Below are 11,714 nucleotides of genomic sequence, written 5' to 3'. Positions count from 1 at the left end.
TACTAAACACTTCAAGCCTGGGGTGCGTTGTCTTTCATACGCTGACTCCCATGACTGTGATAGAGCTTCAGGTGACGAAGCTAAGGTTGATTTTGGCTCGCGCTGAGTGGTTGTTGTCTGTGTGCTTGTTTGCCGGTCCGCGCTGCATTCCAGTCGCGGTTCTATCTTGGAATAAACGTTGCTGTTGCTACTCAATGTCTCTACTAGTTATCACAGCTGGCGACGAGTCTGACCTTCTACGATGCTTGTAGCGGACGAAGAGTCATCCAGCTCGACGAGTGGAGTATCTCAGGGACTTCCCGGCTTTCGTGAACCGGGAACGTTCGACCCTTCGAAGGAAGAATGGAACATGTTTCAAGTGAAGTTCCTTATTCGGGTAGGGAGAGTTTCCGACGACGCCGGCAAGAGAGATCTCCTCATTTCTTCGTTGAGCCCGGAAGTTTTCAAGCGCCTGTACAATCTACTGCAACCCAAGGACGTTATGGAAGTTTCTTCCAGTGACATCATGGCAAAGCTGTCGGAACATTACACACCGAAGCGGTTCAAAGAATTCGAGCGTTTCAAGCTTTTCTCGTCTCGACAGGAGGAAAGCGAGTCGGTAAAGGACTTTGTGGAGAGACTCTCAGCCATTGTTGGCCGCTGCGAATATGAAGGCCAGAGGGACACCAGGGCTTGCTCGTTGTTGACAGCCTTCATTGTTGGCTTACGGGATCCAAGGGTGCGAGCAAGACTTGTCCTGGAAAAAGAGTTGACGTTGGAGTCAGCCATTCGTTTGGCGGAGAGTTCGTTGGCGGCAGAAGCAGAGTCACGTCAGCTTCATTCTGGAGTTCCTGTCCACAAGATTGCGGGACAAGAGGCCGTCCGTCGCAGGTGTTTCCGCTGTGGGAATACCAACCACGGACCCGATGCATGTAGATTCAAGAAAGAAGAATGCCACTCTTGTGGGAAGGCTGGTCATATAGCTAAGATGTGTCAGAATGGACGTGCATCGATGTCCACCGGTAAACACAAGCCCAAGCAATCGAGCAGGGTCAAGCTAGTTACGGACATGTTGCTGGCAGATGAACAGGACGGACGATATCTGATTTGCAACCTTTTGTGCAAGGATATCACACTGCAAGTGGATACTGGTTCACGGGCCACGTTGCTGGATGGCCGCACGTTTATAAAGCTTGGGAAGCCGAAGCTAGAGACTTCGCCTTATCGACTACGCGGTCTGAATAAGGGCGAAATTCCACTTCGTGGGAAACGGAATTGGATGTTTCGTTCGGAAACCGAACGCCAAGTTTACAGGTATTGTTCGCACGAATGGAACACACGAATTTACTTGGAAGAGAGTGGATTAGGCGACTGGATATCGACCTCAACAGGCTGTTTGTGGGGAGCGTCGGTATTGCCAAGGAGTCACTAAAGGAGATTTTGGGAAAATTTTCAGCGCTCTTCCGCCCTGGCGTCGGAAGGTGCACGAAGTTGCTGGTCCATCTTCATGTACGTGAGGGGGCACAACCGAAGTTCTTCAAACCACGTCCTATACCTTTTGCCACAAGACAGGCAGTACAGACAGATTTCCAACGTCAGGTGAATGGAGTGTTGCAATCGGTGGAGGTATCAGATTGTGCGACACCAATCGTGGTCGTGCCCAAACCAAACGGGGCCGTCCGTGTCTGCGGAGACTTTAGTGTCACGGTTAACCCGCAGCTGGCCATTGCACAATATCCTATTCCAAGGCCGGAAGAGCTCCTGGCGGTTCTCAACGGCGGTGAGAAATTCCCGAGAAGAAAGAAGAGAGAGAGAAAGCCCGATCTCTCAGAAGCATACCTTCAAATGGAACTCGACGAATAAGCAAAAAAAAAAAAAAAATGCTGGTTATAAATACGCACACGGGTCTCTTCCAATTCAATCTGAGCCGGTACGCTTCTACCGCTTCCTTGGCGTGGTAGTCGACTCGGACTTGCGCTGGGCTCGGCACATTAAACACCTTGAAAGTAAAGTGCAGCGATGGCTCCCCGCAATTCAACATCTTTCTGGCTCAGGATGGTTCTGTGATCAGCGTTCCCTGCTCGCGGTTCACGCGGCATTGGTGAGGGCGACTGTGCTTTACAGCCTTCCTATTCTGCACAAGATATCAACAACTTGATTAAATACACTTCGGTCCCTGTTTGCTCGAAGCCTTCCTCGATGCCTCGGAGTTCCAAGAATGGCTGAAACACGGCAAGTACTGGCTGAAGCTGGTGAGCTCCCGATTGAGATTCTCCGTGAACGTGAAACGGCTCGGCACTTCCTCCGTTTGCGTGGTCACATTCCCCGCCACCCGCTCCTCAGGAAAATTCGATCCCGCCCTGAAAGCGACTTCTATCGAGTACCGGAGAGGACACGCCAGACTCTCACTGGCTTCATAACTAAGGACACTATACCGCCCGAAGCCCCCTGGTCTCTACCGGTACCGCCCACTTTTGTACGCCTTCCTAACCTTCTGGAAAGAAGAGATCAGGTCCCCCCTCAAACCCTCCGAGCCCATTTTCACGCTCTGGTAGACGAGAAGTTTTCTACGTTTACGGCAGCATATACCGATGGCGCATCCCGAAACAACAAGTCCGCCTCAGCATTCGTCATACCACCCGAAGGCGTAGTGCAACACTGTAAAAAAACTACCGTAAAATTTACGTATATTTTAATGGCAGCTATGTTGCCGGACTTTTCCCGTTAAAATTACGGCCACTTCGGAAGAAGTACTGCCGTTAAATTTACAGTAATTTTGATGTAACCAGAATGCTGTTTTTTTCCCGTGAAAATTACGGTGCCTTACAAAAAATGCAGCCGTAAAATTTACAGGGATTTTAATGGCAGCTATGTTGCCGGCTCTTTCTCGTAATTTTCACGTCCACCTGAGAGAGTCGGCTTTTGTTTGAAGTGTGGAGTGCATTAATTCCCACAAATTTGGGAACAGTACCGAAGGATGTGTCAGCAGCAAGTCATGCAGTAATGTGTGACACAAGTCACAGAGTACAGGACTGAGCATTTATTGTACATACAGAGAAATGGTGAAAAATCTGTGACATCTGTTGAATCTGCAGCGATCAAAAAAACATCTTAGAGTTGCAAAGTATATTAAGTGTATCTGGTTACCAAGTAAAACGTTCCCTTACACTTGTGCTGTTTTCGACACAATCTCCAGAACTTCTTCATAGGTTCTGGCTTTGTTCTTCAGCTTGCTGCCCCTGCAGAGCTGATCCACAGTATACCCCTGTAAGAAAGAAAATGCAGGATATGTAGTACGACAGTTTCTACCATTCGAATGCAGGTCCACATGCACACACCTCCGCACATTACACATTCAGTATGGTGGCACTAGTACAGGCACCTTCATGGTGCTGGCCATAGCTGGGCGAACTCACTCATGAGGGCCCTCATGAGTGCCCCTCACCCTCACCTCACGCCTTTGAGGTGAGGGTGAGTGAGGGCAAGCCCGCGATCAGGCCACCGTGAGTGCACTCATGAGGTTCTTACCCTCATGAGGTCTCCTGTGAGTGCACTCATGAGGTTTTGCCCCTCATGAGACCTCCTGTGAGTGCACTCATGAGGTCTGAGGGGCGCCAGGACTGTGTGAGTGAAGTCACTGGTGAGGCCTGAGGGGTGTGAGGTCAGTATGAGTGCATTCAGAAATGAGGTTAAATGACGCTTACGAGACTTGGGCAAATTATGAAGGCACTAATGATATGGTTCCAGCGATCCAGCTACCGGCAGAGTGCACTTTAAAGGGCTGGTGTTCCCGTTTTTAGCAATTTCGTCTACGTCGCGCTGGCAACACAGCAAAGCGTCAGGAGTTGACGGATTAGTTGGTTCCATCGACCCACCTACACGCAGTGTGCACTTTAAAGGGCTGGTGTGCCCGTTTTTAGCAGTTTCGTATTTGTCGCGCTGAGAACAGAGCAAAGCGTCTTGGCTGACTGATTACTTGGTGACATGGTTCCAGCCACCCAACTACCGGCAGGGTGCACTTTAAAGGGCCGGTGTGCCCGTTTTTGGCAATTTCGTCTACGTCGCGCTGGGAACACAACCAAGTGTCCTGAGTTGACTGACTACTTGGTGATATGGTTCCAGCGACCCAACTACAGGCATGGTGCACTTTAAAGGGCCCGAGTGCTCGTTTTTAGCAATTTCGTCTACGTCGCGCTTGGAACACAACAAAGCCTCCTGAGCTGACTGATTACTTCATGATATGGTTCCAGCGACCCACCTACCGGCAGGGTGCACTTTACAGGGCTGGTGTGCCCGTTTTTAGCAATTTCGTCTACGTCGCTCTGGGAACACAGCCACGCGTCCTGAGCTGTCTAATTACTTGGTGATATGGTTCCAGTTTTTAACAGTTTCGTATATGTCGCGCTGGGAAAGAGCAAAGCGTCTTGGCTGACTGGTTACTGGGTGACATGGTTCCAGCGATCCAACTACCTGCAGGGTGCACTTTAAAGGGCTGATGTACACCTTTTTAGCAATTTCGTCTACGTCGCGCTGGGAACACAGCCAAGTGTACTGGGCTTTGTTGTGTTCCCAGCGCGACATAGACGAAATTGCTAAAAACCGGCGCACCTGCCCTTTAAAGCGCACGCTCTCGGTAGTTGGGTCGCTGGAACCATATCGCCAAGTAATCAGTCAGCTCAGGACGCTTTGCTGTGTTCCCAGGGCAACCTAGACGAAATTGGTAAAAACGTGCATACCAGCCCCTTAAAGTGCACTCTGCCTGTAGTTGGGTCGCTGGAACCATATCGCCAAGTAATCAGTCAGCTCAGGACGGTTTGCTGTGTTCCCAGCGCGACATAGACTAAATTTGTAAAAACGTGCACACCAGCCCTTTAAAGTGCACCCTGCCTGTAGTTGGGTCGCTGGAACCATATCGCCAAGTAATCAGTCAGCTCAGGACGTTTTGCTGAGTTCCCAGCGCGACATAGACTAAATTTGTAAAAACGTGCACACCAGCCCTTTAAAGTGCACCCTGCCTGTAGTTGGGTCGCTGGAACCATACCGCCAAGTCATCAGTCAGCTCAGGACGCTTTGGTGTGTTCCCAGCGCGACATAGTCTAAATTTGTAAAAACGTGCACACCAGCCCTTTAAAGTGCACCCTTCCTGTAGTTGGGTCGCTGGAACCATATCGCCAAGTCATCAGTCAGCTCAGGACGCTTTGCTGTGTTCCCAGCGCGACATAGACTAAATTTGTAAAAACGTGCACACCAGCCCTTTAAAGTGTACACAGTCAGTGGTTGTGTCGCTGGAACCACATCATGCGTCATTTGACCTCATTTCTGAATGCCCTCATACTGACCTCACATACCTCAGGCCTCACCAGTGACTTCACTCACAGAGACCTGGCGCCCCTCAGACCTCATGAGTGCACTCACAGGAGACATTATGAGGGTAAGACCCTCAGGGCTTGCGTTTGTGAGTGCCGTGAGGGTGAGGGCGAGTGAGGGCCTGTGCTCGTGAGGGCGGTGAGGGTGAGGGCGATTGAGGGCATGTGTCTGTGAGGGCCGTGAGGGTGAGGGCGAGTGAGGGCCTGTGCTCGTGAGGGCAGTGAGGGTGAGGGCGATTGAGGGCATGTGTCTGTGAGGGCCGTGAGGGCGAGGGCGAGTGAGGGCATGTGCTCGTGAGGGCGGTGAGGGTGAGGGCATGTGCCCGTGCGGGCCGTGAGGGTGAGGGCGAGTGAGGTTTCACCGAAATGCCTACCTATGGTGCTGGCTGAGTACTTTCCAATACAAGCGAAGAAATACCTTAAGGTCTTATACTGTTCATAAAGACCTTCACTCATACTGGGATAGTACATATATCGATTTAAATATTGTTAGATATTGATGATTTCATGTGGAGTGATTGTGTGAAGACGCAATGATCTTACAGTGTTTGTGATTATAGATGTAGCCTAAAATTGTTGAAACAAATAATATGTTTGGTTATGAAATAAGCACGCTTCACTCGTATAATCACAAATGTCACTGAGATTATTCCAGGAAATACATGCCAAGCAATTCAACAGGTAGTTCCAGTTACAAAATATGTCTTAAATGAAAGAATCAGCAACACCATCAGTGAAGCAAGTACAAATTTTTACTTTTGATGACTAGTGACACGGGTGATGTATGCAGGAATGAGATGGTTAGTTTATGGAAAATCACTGCACTAATCTCACCATGCACCAGAGAATTGCGTGCTTGTGTTTTGTTATAAAATATGTACCACATAAATTCGCTGCACCCTAATGTCCTTCATACTCACACATGCACGTCCCGCACCTGTACTACTCATCACCGAAAAAAAAGGGAGAGAAAGCACACAATTTCCATGTTGAATCTAACACTGATTTCTTTGTTCCGCACACAAATCATGATTAGAGCTACCTCCCCGTTTGCCTCGCATCCATTTTACCCACTAATCATTTTAAAACAGCATACTGCAATTGTGTCGCACCAGTATAATATTTTGTGATCAAAATGGGCTTTCTGTACAACTCAGTTTTTAGGCTATAGTCATAACAAAGAAACAATTTTGTAATGCTTCTTGCATTCTGGATGAATACATACTAGCAGCAGCACAGCATCACGGTGCACCAGCGTACAAAGGGCACCACACTTTCTTACTGCTAGGGAGAAACAGAAGCTGGGTGATTTCACACAGGATCAGGCAGGGTGGTCTGGTCAACCTCTCCAATTTTTTCTTTCAAACATATATTAAAGCCTCGTCCCTAGGAAGCATACTGGCGCTGAAAGTAGTTGAAAATAATTGGTGGTTATTTTTTAATGAATCATCATTCAGATGTGGGCATTTCGACCATTGCACTTCGTATGCAGTTCAACGCCACATATCTTCATATCTATTTGACATATTAAGCTGAATTTGTTTTCAAGTGTTGTGTCAGGTGGGTAGCACTGCGTCCTATGCTCTGAGAATCCTAAGGTTTGCCTCTGAGGAGATAAAAAATCGCAAAGTTGCCTCATTTGTAAAATGTGATACGTTTTGATAACCTCACAACTCGGCCCCCCTTGTGATGCTTGAAAATGATCTGCATCATTTTGTTTGTTTCGAAATGATCTTTCTCTGCATAGCGATTACATCGTATTGCGAATTGCACCCCAACGGTCTTTTTGTGAATGGTATCTACGGAAAATGCGTATACTCGACATCGCACATCCCATATATTCCCACTCGTAAACTCACAAACGTTCTTCATGACGACTCAAAACAGCACATAAAAAAAATTGCTTCAGACATGGTCGAAATTACGTTGCGAATGACATTGACTTACGAACGTAACTTCGACCATCCCTGAAGCAAATTTTTGTGTGTGCTGTTTTGAGTCTTCTCGGAGAATGTTCGTGAGTAAAATGAACGATGTCACGAGTGGGAATATATGGGATACACGCTGTCGAATTTACGCATTTCTTGTAGACACCCTTCATAAAAGGACTGTTGGGGCCGTTGCCATAATTCGCAATGCAATGTACTCGTTATGCGAGGAAAGGGCATTTCGAGACGAACGCAATGATGGACGCAGTGGATAATTTTCCAGTATCACAAACGGGGGACGAGTTATGAGGTTCCCAAAACGTACAAACTTTTACAAATGAAGCAACTTTGCGATTTTTTGCTCATGAAAGATGCACCTTCTTACAATCTGCAGAACTTCGTATGCAGTGCTACCCATCCCAGGCAATACACGGATAACAAATTCAGCTAAATATGTCAAATAGTTATGAAGATACTTGGCATCAAACTGCATAGAAAGCGCAATGGTCAAAATGCTCACATCTGAATGATAGTACATTAAAAAATAACCACCAATTATTTTCAACTACTTTCAGCGCCAATATACCTCCTAGAACAAGGCTTTAAAATATGTTTGAAAGAAAAAAAATGAAGAGGTCGACCGGACCACCCTGTCTGATCCGGTGTGGTCACCCAGCTTTCAATATATTAAGATATGGAGCTACACGTACTAGCCAGCCACCAGTAGCTTTACTCAACGACTTTGGTTCCGACAAAAAATAAGGAGAGGGACACCGAACATTATCCGCCATGCTATGCACTTATTGCCACAAATTCGAAGTGGGTAAGAAGGCACAATTTCAATTGCAAAGGAATGCTAATGTTCAAGGGTGGACAAGCAGTCTGCCAACCCAACAAAATACCCTAATTCCATGTGAAGTTATAAGGGACAGCAGCTCCTTATGTTCTACCTTTCGAGACATTGGTGTGACATTTAAGTTATGAACACAACAAGCATGTGTTACAGTCACTAAAGAACAGCAGTACAAACGGCTAAATGAAATAAGCCGGAATAATATCAGTTTCTAGTTGAAATGTGCTCCTGCAGAGTGAAGGATTGAAATGATAAAGTGATGCAATGCCGATTGATGATAAAAAATGAAATACTCACTCAGTGTCACGAGAAACCATGCAAAAGAGATGCCCCCTCCTGGATCTTCTTCCAGAAAGTGATCCAAGGCCAAGGGTGTCTTGGATGCCTTTCCACACAACTTGGTCAGGAAGGATGGTGTGCCCAGAAGTGACTATCTCTGCTGGAACAGATTGGAACCAAACAAATTATGCAGGGTCAAGCACACATTAAACATGTTCAACAATCATGACATCGTTCAAGTAACACCACATTGACAAGTCATACGCATATGAAGCACATGATATGTCATATACGCATGTTCTTAGATCTTTTCACCTAGAATACAAAATTTACAGCAGAGCGGTTTAGCATTCAGTACCTTGGAGCACTGAAGTATGCAAAGAAGTAAATCTAACACATCAGCGAGATAATATACCTCCAGGTTATATCAGTGGGCTTCTTTTAGCCGGCAGCAGCTTCAAGTAACGGTGACTGGAAATAGTACACAGGATCATTTCCCTTTTCGCATACAATAAGGCAAAAGTATGTGTCTTCTGGGAGTACCTCAGGCAAAATTTTTTTTCACTGGTACCAGTTGAACTGTGTTATCGAACAGGGACCAGTGCAACCGGTTCCAGCTCAACTGGTACCAGTTGGGACAACTGGTCTCTGTTCGATAACACAGTTCACCCAGTCCCAGTTGCAACTGGTCCCAGCTGAGACTGGGACCAGAAATCAGTTGGGCCAACTGGTACCAGTTGTGACTAGGACCAGCCAGAAACCAGTTGGCCCAACTGGTTTCTGGCCAGTCCCAATCTGAACTGGTTTCTAACCGGTCGCAGTCTCGACTGGAGCTGGTTGCAAACCTAATTGTTGAACTGGGACCAGTTGAAGTGGTTTGACTTACAGTGGCCTGCTCGGACAGAGGCTAGCTGGTAGGCAACCAGTGCCACTTCGCAGGATCGCTGTTCCCAGCAACGACAGATCCAAAGAACTGCAATGCAAAATTACATTTTATTTGTAATCAAACATTGCACATATTCTAATGTACATGTAGCGTAACTATAATGTAATTAAACAAAAGCAGTAGAGGAACTACAGAGTTACATGGAATAGATAATATTTTATGGCTGATGGGTCCCTTGCTAGACTACCTTGTGGTCATCTTGAATCATTCAACAAAGTATGTGAGATGTTCTTAATAGCACACGATGGATCGACATTTTTCTTTGAGCCCAAGCAGCTTAAGGTTTCTGGAAAGTTGAAAAGGCACAAGTAAATATGCATTCAATTGCAACATGTAATTAGAGTGTGCAGTTAATTTGAGCAGTCGTGGCCCCAAAAAGCACGCAAATCTCTCAACATTTCTGTTGTGGAGTAGTTGGACATATGAACTAAGAGATTCGCCGGCTTTCGGGGGCAATGAGTACTACTCATTGCCCCCGGCTTCGCCGGCATAAAAGCAGGCGAAGCTCTTAGGTCTACGCTAGTTCGAGAACAGCCGTGGTGTGAAGGATCTAAAACACGAGCATGAACGAAGAAATACAAAGACAAAAACACGAGAATGAAACAAGTTGCTGGTAACGTTAACTAGCTACTCGTACATGTTACTCCTAAACCGGCATGCACTTACAGGTGCCACGAACCTGACGCGGAACAAAGAGATGAGGTTCTAGTAGAAGTAATATTTCTAAATGGTGCACAAGGGAAAAGCACTTAAGCATAGTACTCACGATAATGCGGTATCCACAGTTGTAGTCCAGCTGTAATCCTATAACACCCGCGCCCGCCCGGCCGCTGGCGCTCATTGTACTGTCGCACTGTCGTGACTTACAGACAAATCCTTTCGATTATAAAACCAACGCCTGTGTCACACATCACGCTAATAACGAGCAAAAAAGCGTTGTACAGGCAAGCCGCTAAGCAAGCGACCGTTGCACAGTGAACGCATCATTCATCACGGGAGCAGGAACGCACAAAATACAAATATAAGAATTCCAAAATAACATTCGTTAACGCTAATGAAGATTTTCCAAAAATTGAAATATTATTCTTTTCTACTAATAAAATTACTTTAACTTTGCCTTGCAATCTTTATATTAACATGTCATGGCAGTGAAACCGAAACTTCCCCCAAACATGTAAACAGTTCGAACTGGCACCACCTCACTTCCAGTTGCTCACCAGACCAACTTCAACTGGTACCATCTAATGAAATACAATGCATACCAACACTGTGCCACCATATGCATGTATACATGTACAGCAATCGGCCATTTATTAAAATTCACTGTTCCCAGCAAGCGTAGGACAATGTCAGATACTGGAATCTAATGTGAAAGTGTAGCAGACTTCCGTAATATCTACAGTCATTTGACCGTAATCAGGATTACGTGCACACTACGGTCTTATTTACGTGATAACAGTCATAATAACGGCATATTTCATTGGTGCCGTATTAATTACACTACTTCGACCGTATTTCCAATTACAGTAGCATACCTGTTCTTTTTACGACAAAAAATATATTTTGACCGTAAAATTTACGGCAATTTTTTACAGTGAAGGAAGACGCCTTTCACATCCAACCTCCTCCACAGCTGCGGAACTCTATGACATCCTTTTCTTTCTACGACACATCGCTGATTTTACACTGCGGGAATGGGCAGTCTTCACAGACTCCAAATCTGCACTTCAAGCAATTGAAAATTCATGCGTACGAGGCCCATCCGCACCCCTGGTCACAGATGTGTTAATGGCTTACCACACTATCTACGCAGTAGGCCACAGGCTAGTTCTCCAGTGGGTTCCATCCCATTGTGGGGTCATGGGGAACGAGCAGGCCGACAGCGCCGCAGAAGCAGCACTCTCGTATCGGAAACGGACCAGTATTGTTCTGCTGAGAGGAGACCGCAGTTCAATTCTCCGACGCCTAGTGACACCCCCTGGCTTCCCGCCATTGGACAACCGACATTCTTCCCCCCTCTATGTTGAGCAGAGTTGATCCAACGCTCGCTTTCCGCACGCCACGAAACACCTCTCGTCAAGATGCTGCATTAATCCACCGAATGCACCTCGATGTGGCCTTTACAGCTCAGTGGCGTTACCGCTTGAGACAAGTTGTCTCTCCCACCTGCCGCCACTGTGGTGTGCTTGAGGATCTGGAGCATATTCTTCTTCACTGCTCCCACTACCAACCTTCCCGAACCAGACTCTCCGAGTCTCTTCGTCAGCTGGACTCTCGCCCCTTCTCCCTATCGAAATTGCTTGGTCCCTGGCCTAATCCAGCCTAGCAACGTTCTGCGCTCAAAGCTTTTCTGACATTTCTGG

The 11,714-nt window shown here is 46.8% G+C and overlaps 1 protein-coding gene across 1 annotated transcript; it reads left to right on the top strand.

The window, feature by feature from the left end:
- Positions 1-241: 241 nt before the first annotated feature.
- On the top strand, positions 242-1,842 carry LOC135379899 (uncharacterized protein K02A2.6-like). Its single transcript, XM_064612485.1, has 2 exons — positions 242-1,293; positions 1,335-1,842. The coding sequence occupies exons 1-2, from the start codon at positions 242-244 to the stop codon at positions 1,840-1,842; spliced, it is 1,560 nt and encodes a 519-aa protein (XP_064468555.1).
- The last annotated feature ends 9,872 nt before the right edge of the window (positions 1,843-11,714 follow it).

The sequence above is a fragment of the Ornithodoros turicata genome, chromosome 1, assembly GCF_037126465.1.
Source record: "Ornithodoros turicata isolate Travis chromosome 1, ASM3712646v1, whole genome shotgun sequence".
Lineage (NCBI taxonomy): Eukaryota > Metazoa > Arthropoda > Arachnida > Ixodida > Argasidae > Ornithodoros > Ornithodoros turicata.
This window is presented reverse-complemented; position numbering and strand designations above follow the sequence as displayed.

Bases quoted from the DNA above. Each gene is read 5' to 3' on its own strand.
- LOC135379899 (XM_064612485.1), top strand. From the start codon at position 242: ATGCTTGTAGCGGACGAAGAGTCATCCAGCTCGACGAGTGGAGTATCT. The intron at 1,294-1,334 runs GTATTGTTCGCA...TTTACTTGGAAG, and splicing joins ACCGAACGCCAAGTTTACAG to AGAGTGGATTAGGCGACTGG.